Source organism: Cricetulus griseus, chromosome 3 (genome assembly GCF_003668045.3).
Source record: "Cricetulus griseus strain 17A/GY chromosome 3, alternate assembly CriGri-PICRH-1.0, whole genome shotgun sequence".
In the NCBI taxonomy this organism is placed as follows: Eukaryota; Metazoa; Chordata; class Mammalia; order Rodentia; family Cricetidae; genus Cricetulus; species Cricetulus griseus.
This window is the reverse complement of record NC_048596.1, coordinates 270,666,805-270,675,059: the sequence shown is the minus strand read 5'-3', so window position 1 is coordinate 270,675,059 and position 8,255 is coordinate 270,666,805. Positions and strand designations below refer to the sequence as shown.

At 52.5% G+C, this 8,255-nt stretch overlaps 1 protein-coding gene across 1 annotated transcript in view; it reads left to right on the top strand.

The window, feature by feature from the left end:
* The first annotated feature begins 266 nt into the window (after nucleotides 1–266).
* The window catches only part of Sema4d (semaphorin 4D), a 31,334-nt gene continuing 23,345 nt past the window's right edge, over nucleotides 267–8,255 (top strand). The window contains exons 1-2 of the mRNA XM_035442972.1: nucleotides 267–332; nucleotides 7,490–7,808. Of these exons, the coding sequence (XP_035298863.1) occupies nucleotides 7,703–7,808 (106 nt within the window). The 5' untranslated portion in view covers nucleotides 267–332; nucleotides 7,490–7,702. The remainder of the gene's footprint in view (nucleotides 333–7,489; nucleotides 7,809–8,255) is intronic.

Sequence of the window (8,255 nt, the reverse complement as noted above, 5' to 3'; positions counted from 1 at the left end):
TTTTTTTTGAGAAGGAAAAAGAAAGAAAAGAGAAGTGGTTGTGTGTGGTGAGGCCAGCGCCAGCCGGCTCACACTGTACTTCCCCTTTGCTGGCTACCCAGCACCTCACTTCCTTTGTAGTGTATAAGCAGCACAGGTCCTGGGTAGAAAGGTCATCTGCCTGGGGCCATAAGTTTAAGCAGGAATTTGTGTTCAGTGTCTGGAAGCCAGGCTGAGCAGGAGGGTGAAGGACCCAGGGGCTTGACTCTTGGTTTCTCATTACTTGCAGAGCAGTCTTCCTGAAGATTTCTTTCTGTAAGTGCCAAGAACAACTCCAGAGATCCACGGTACAGGTAAATCATTTTGTGTACGATTTGTGTGCCCGGGTTAGCAACTGATACCTTCTAGAAGCTTCCATTGGATTTAATGGACAGTTGGGCACCTTGTTGTTATGTGTTCATTGGAGCCAAGATTGAGACATGGCTGCCATCCCTCAGAGCGGCATGGGGTTTTGATGCTAGACACTGATGCCATGTTCTCCTCCAACTCCCATCCCTCTGGGTTGTGGTTGCTAATGGCAAGATGGCCTTGTGTGTCCCCTGTGTGTTTTCTCTTCTCTTCAGGGGCGTAGGAACGACATGTGTCCATGTCCCTGTGTGTACCTTCACGGCTCCACATCTGTGTGTTTGAGTTTGTCTGTGCGCCTGTATTTCCTACATGACTGTGCTTGCCTGTGTGTTTGTGAGGGTGTGTCGTGTGTCAGTTGTGTCTCTGTGTGTGTCTTTGTATGTTAACCAGGCTTCTTCTCAACATGGTGTGGGTCATAGCATCCATACTGGCCTTCACCTTTCTGTCATGGGAAGGCACAGCACCAGAAGGCTCCTGATGGCACTCTACCCAGGGTTTGTGGTGCATTTTAATTGGACAAAACTAAAAGAAAAAACTAGAATAGTGTCTAAAGCCCCTCGTCCCTCATACTTCTCCTCATCCTTGGTGCGCGATGACACAAGTAGCAGCTTTGCTTCCTCCACAGAGACAGCCTGGCAGGGCTGTGGTGAGGTGGGAGGCCCTCACTGGAAGCCATTGTGTACACACACACACACACACACACACACACACACACACACAGACACACAGACACACAGACACACACACACAGACACACACAGACACACACACACACAGACACACACACAGACACACACACTCACACAGACACACACACTCACACAGACACACACTGACACACACACACACACACAGACACACACACACAGACATACACACAGACACACACACTCACACAGACACACACACATACAGACACACACACACACACACAGACACACACACACACACACACACACACACACACAGACACACACACAGACACACACACACACTCACACACACACACACACAGACACACACACACACACACAGACACACACACACACACCATAGATATCTGGGTGCATTGGGGCAGAGACCTTACTTAAGTGAGCCCAGGCCATGTGCCTGCATGCCATGGCTTGCTAATGGAGGTCAGAGGATAACTTTCAAAATTGGTTCTCTCTCTCCACCACGGGTACCAGGGATTGAACTTGGGTCGTCAGGCTTGCATGGCAAGTGCGTTTACTGAGTCACCTCATTGGCCGGAGACCTCGTTATTCCTAAGGAAGTCTAAGTTGGCTCTGGGGTCCGTTCGTTGTCTTGCTGCTGCTCCTCCTCCTTCTCTTCTTCTCTTCCTCCTTTGGCCATTTGTCTTTGGAGGAAAGTGTCTGTCTCTGAGTGCTGACCAGTGCTTCCTCTCAGCAGTATGGGCCATCACATCACTCCCACACTGCCCTACTCCTTCCTCTGAGTGCAATGGAGGTATACAACAGGCACACCCACCCCGGTCTCTGACCGTGCAATGTATTCCTGCGTGCACCTGCTGGCCTGCTCCAGTCAAAGAGCCAGTTGCTGTTTCTGCAGTCCAAACAATGTCGCGAGTGCTTGTCCTCACTGTTCATAGTGTTGCCTCCCAAAGCCACCAGGGGATGGAGTGTGCCATGGCTTAATTTCTGTTCTCTCCTCCACCCTAATGCCCTTTGTCCTCCGACATCAGCAGCACTGGCTGGTGGAGACTCGGGGACATTATGTGGTGTTTGATTTTTTTCATTTCTTTAGAGGAGTTGGGCACAGTGGTGTCATTTGTGCAGCTAGAAAAGTTGCATTTTAATGTTTCTTACAAAAGAAACATTAAAAATGCAGATGAGGTGCTCTGTAACATCTTTAACAGGAGTGTCCTTTCTCTCTTTGGGGACTAAAGCACCACTGTCCATGACCTGAGTAAGTACTCTCTGCTAGTATATCTGGTACTGGCCTCTCCGGCCTGGGTTTTGATATTAATTGGCTCAGTTGTAAGTGGTACAGCTGTCTCAGTTCTGCTTGCTGTAGCCCGGGATTGAGCCACTGCAGACAGATCACTGTCTGGCGACAGCTCCCTCCTGACTGCCCATCATGCTTTCCTTGTGTCCCCACCTGATGGAAAGGGGGAGGGCAATAGCTCTGTGGAGCATCTTAGGAGGGCCATCCTCATGTCCCCATAACCTTGAAAAGGCCTCACCCGCCTCTTTCACCATCACTTTGGCAGGGGGGACTCCACACAGGAATTGATGGTGTCACAGTAACATTTGTGGTAGCAGCTGAAGGTTTCCCAGGGCCCGAGGTCTGGGGCTGGCCAGCCACTCTCAGTACAGACCTGTACTGTCTCTGGGATCCAGGACCAGTAACCTGGAGTCCTAGGGGATAGTAAGAGCCATTGTGAGGCCAGGCTTGTACTTCTTCCAATGAAAGCCTGTGGGGCCCGAGGAGGTGACGGAATGCCACCCTCATGCCACAAAGGCGGTAGAAAGAGATGGCATTGTTAGGATTCATCTGAAGTGTAAGCCCCATCATACTAATAGCATGGCTTTGCCTGGGTCTCTGCAGATGGGCACTGTGCCCCCACTTCATTCCTGACTCTACCTGCCTCCTTAGTGCATACCCTGTCACCGCTCTGTGGCCATCACTCCCCGAGTCCTGCCTTGCATGCTGGCTTCCCATCTAGCACAGCACCCACCCACCTAGTGCTCAGGTTCGGGGCATGAGCTGGGGTAAGAGCCCATTTGAAGCACTGTCTAAATCTTGCCTGCCCCTCCGAGGTGGCTTGAGGTTGAGTCCTGACCTAGATGGTGATGCCCGGCTGCTCCTACTAGCTGTGCCTTGCCAGTTTTACTACAGTAGAGCATATTCCTGCCAACTGGAGACCTTGGCTCTGGGGATATGCTCTGGGGCCTGGGAACACCAGAGCTGGGACAGCAGCTTTGTGTTAGGCAGCCACTCAGGAGCTCCTGGACCCCTTCTGGAGCTCTCAAGGGACAGGTCCCCTGTAATTCAGTGTTGAGGCTAGTGATGTCAGCATCTCTGAGGTGCCAGCATTGTGGGGGTGGGGTGCCTGGCTACTGGCTGTCAGGGAGTGGGTTGGAAGGCCACACCCAGCTGGATTATCCTCTGTCCTGTAGTAGCCAGAGTTCCCCCTGCACGTGTGAGCAAATGAGCAGATAGGAAGAAAACAGAGCAGGCTCCTGTGGTCAGAGTCTTCAGGGGGCTGGAGTCCAGAGGGCAGTCTACCTTACCACAGCCATTCAAGATCCCCTGTTGTGTTTGATGGGCTGCCCAGAAGGATGCTTAAAAGTCTGTGTGGCATCTTGTCCCCGTAGGAGCACCTTGCGCCATCTCCTCTGTGATCTGCCCCCACTATCAGATCCCAGTAAGAAGCTTTTAAGTCTAAGATGCAACACACACACACACACACACACACACACACACACACACACACACACACACACACACACACCACGCACACACACCCACACCTGCACGGTGCTCTCAAGATCATTAGCAACCTCAGGCCTGACCTGGCCCTGGCTGAAGGTTGTTCGTTTTCATTTGCAGCCCTTGCTGAGATTTCCAGGGTTCCCTGGAGGTGGAGAGCGGCCCTCTGGTAGTCCAGGCAGGCAGGAGGGAGGGGCTGCAGCTCTTTTTCCTGGGTTTCCAGTAGGCAAGTCTTTCCTCTCAGTGTGGTAAATGGGGTCTTCTGTGACCCTGTCTTTAGTGGGATGTCAGGTCCTGTTCTGAAAGCACTAGAGTGACAATTCACAGACACTGCAGAGAACAGAAGGGCCTCAGCTGTCAGTGGGAGGCCCCAGCTTCCCCTGAGGGAAAGGTGTGGCATCCATTTGTTTAAATTTAAACACCAAGAGCAAGGTCCTGAACTTGGCATTCAAGGATGACTGTGGAGCCGTTCCTGGAAGGCACTGTGGCAGCCTGTCTGTGTGGGAGTGGCAGACGCTTTGTTTAAAGTGAGTTTTAAATTACACCAAACAGTGAGTAGTGTAGAGGAAAAAAAAGTCAAACCCAATAGCCCTCCTTCTCCCCTTCAGTTTTCCACTTCTCTGCTCCCTCTCCCCCTCCAGGCCTCTGGGATCCCTGGGGCTTGTTTTTAAGAGCAGCAGGGTCTAGGCAAGGCTGTTGCCCTCTAGTGTCTGCCTGTGAGATAACTGTGCTCTGCATTGAGGGTTGGGTCTACAGGGTAGGAGCCTGGGGCTGTATTGGGCATGGCTTGGCTGAGCATGCTCTGTGCTTCTGTAAGCAGTGTCAGGGCCAGCCAGGGTGGGGATGTTCGATGAACTCCCTCCCCCCAATACTGACTTTACAGTTAGTCAAGTCTGGCAGAGGAGTCGCTGCTGGCCAGAAGGCAGTGTTGGGCCCCCTGGAACTGGAGTTTAGATGGTTGTGAGCTGCCGTGTGGGTGCCGTGAGTGCTCTTAACTGCTGAGCCACCTCTCCAGCACTAGTTGATGGATTCTATAAAGCTTATATCCAGGGCAGCCCTGGCCAGTGTGACTACCCGGGGGCAGTGAGGAGTTTCCATTGTTTCAGCCACTTGATATTTTCCTTAAAATTTGTTTTAGTTGGGCCTGGCTTTTCCATTCCAGGCACTGTATTGGGTACAAGCTGAGGGTCCTGCTCTCTGCCCCTTATCGTGCACCTGTACACCCCCCAGTGTGTTATCACACACACATACACACACACACACACACACACACACACACACACAGTCACACACTCACACACACTCACACGCTGCCACACTCTCACTCACAGAGAGTCTCACACACACACACACTCAGTCACTCACACTCACACACTGACACAGTCACACACTCACACACACTCACACGCTGCCACACTCTCACTCACACAGAGTCACACACACACACACACACACACTCAGTCACTCACACTCACACACTGACACAGTCACACACTCACACGCTGCCACACTCTCACTCACACAGTCACACTCACTGTCACACACACTCAGTCACTCACACTCACACTGACACAGTCACACACTCACACGCTGCCACACTCTCACTCACACAGAGTCACACTCACTGTCTCACACACACACACACACACACACACACACACACACACACACACACACACTCACTCCCCTTTGGTGACTAAGGTTGCACACTGGGCCAGGGCAGCACACTTTGGTTACATTTGCACCATAGACCACTATAGACTTCCCCTGGGGCTCTAATTGCTCCATTTGGAATGTGTTTGGTAATAATTCATTCTTCGACTGCAGGAGAACGCTGGTGTAGCGTCTTAGGGCCCAGCCCTAAGTCCGAGACTTCCCACTTTGCAGTTCATAGAATGAGATCCTTATTCTTAGGTTGATAGGAGGGAAAAAGCATTGTCCTATTCCACCTGACCCTCACAGCTGGAACCGTGTGCATACAAATCAGAGGGCTTCCTGCCTGTCACAGCCTCGTTGCCCTGGCCATCTCCAGTTTCTGCAAAGCACAGGGCCTTCAAGCCTTAGATCTGTACCGTTGTACCTTAGGCATGCTGCAGAAGCTCTGTGCCCAGAGGCTGCAGGAGGTCAGGGTGGCATTGCTGTCCTGGCTTTCAGCCCTTTTATCAGCAGTGTGGACACTCAGCATTGGAGGGAATCCTGGATGTAGGATTTCCATAGTTTGGACCCCAGCAGCCCACATCTCCATTCCATACTGTGGCAGGAAAATGGGCTCTTGCAAGGCAGGATGGACTGTAGACTTGCTGAGCAGAACCCAGAGTTTCAAATTGTCTGGGTCATCACTGTCTGTTTCCCAGCCACTGTCTCAGTTCTTGGCTTCCTGCTCCTCTGGTTGGATGAGGGTAGGAGCCACCCCTTGGTTCTGGGCTGCTGTGAATCTGTAAGGTAGGACCGGGGCCGGTCCAATCCCTGTACTGTGATGCCACTCCCTATAACTGGAGTCACCCTTTGTGTATCACCTATAACTGCTTTTGAGCTGTAGCAACAGTCACTTAAGGAAAAGATCAGCTGCACTGGCCTAGGATCTTCCACTCCTTGGAGGAAGGAGGGGTTCAGGCCATTCTGGCTTTAGGAAGCTTCTAAATGCATTGGGAAAGAGGCCAGCCAGCCTGTCAGGGCTGCACTTGAGGACCAGACAGGCTGGAGAGAGATGCAGGAGCAGCTGACCCCACCCTCTAGGGGAGGCCAGGCAGGTCGGTAGATGCTGTGCCAGCATTGGGTCCACATTTGGGAACTGTTGTGCTCTGTCATCTCCTACTGGTCACACTCAAAGGTGATGCCCACCTGTGTAGCAGGGCAGCTGGTGTGTCAGAGCACTGGGCTCTGGTGGTCAGGGTCAGTGGGCTCAGAGACAGGGGTCCTGGTGTGTGCTGGGCCTTGGGCCTAGCTGGGGCAGGCTTGAGAGCCCCATAGCCACAGTTCCACCAAATAGCACAGCCTGGTTTTATGTTTCTTGTTTGGACAAAAGAGTTAATTGCTGTTTCCATGGTAATTAACTTCTTCCCAGTGAGGCAGGAAGAACTCAGATGGCCTCCTAGGCTGGCTGTGTGTCCTCTGTGGAGGCCAGCTACTCCTGCCAAATGATGCCCTGAAGGCATGTTTCCATGGGTATAAAGGTTAGTGCGTATGCTCACCTACTGCAGTATGTGGGCACATACGTTTGTGTACACTTAGGCTACGTGCACTTTTGTGTGTCATCCCACACATGTGCACTCTTGTGTGTATCCTCAGGCATGCACCTTGTCACCACAGCCTTCTTATGTCTAGTAATTTTCCTGGGTTAGCATGTCAGAGATTGGGAAGTGAGCCTTCCTGGGAATGGAAACCTGGCTTGTTCCTTTCATTTGTGGCTTACCACTGTCCCTCTAGTTGGTTATCTCATAATCCACCTTGGTAGGCCCATCTTGGTGTGCTTAGCCTGTTGTGTCTCTCTGCAGGATCTGCCTGTCTGGCAGCACCACAAATCCTGGATGCCCTCCATGTCCCTCAGCAGGCAGATTCAGACAGGATAGGAGGCAGTGGGAAGGTATGGAGGGACTGAGAACCAGCTGGAGCTGTTGTGACCTGTGGCCTTTCTTTCCTTCTTTTGCAGGTTGGGAAGGAGCACCAGCAGCCTTTGGCATGAGGTGGTGAAGGAGGCCACCACTAATCTGACATGTGGGGACTCAGGGACCCCACCACCCATGGACTCCAGTCTGTGCTGCTGGCCCCAGCCCTGGGGCTCTGAGAAGTCCCTGCTGCCACGCCACAGCGGCCTCCTGCCATCTATGCGTGTCCACTGCTGAAGGACTCAGTGGCCCCGCCCATGAGGATGTGTGTCGCCATTAGGGGGCTCTTCTTGGCCCTGATGGTAGGGTTGGGGACAGTGGAGGCATATGCACCTGTACCTCGGATCACCTGGGAGCATGGAGGTGCGTTTTACAGTCGCGAGTGTCAGTGGCTCTGGAGCATGGAGATGCATGCTCTGGATGCTCTGTGGGGGTCAGTCAGGGCAGGCTTAAGTTGCTGTGATGGCCGAAGGACGTTGTGTGAGCAGGAGGCCCTGGTGGCTGCTTCAGGCCCCACAGCGGGTGCCAGCTTTGGTTAGGGTGCGGATGTGGCCTCAGCAGCTCACAATTGAAGGACTGCTGACTAAAGGCCAGGCGCTTGAGCTGCACTGCCGAGATTACCTCAGATTACCTCAGCCTCAGAGGTGTTACTGGAGTTTTCTTGTCCCTCCAGGTCCCGCTGCTTCAGCCCCAAATGAACACACAGACGCTATTTTACTTATAAAGCTGTTGGTCGGTGACTAGGGCTTCTTATTGGCTAGCTCTGTCTGTCTGTCTGTCTGTCTGTCTGTCTGTCTGTCTGTCTGTCTC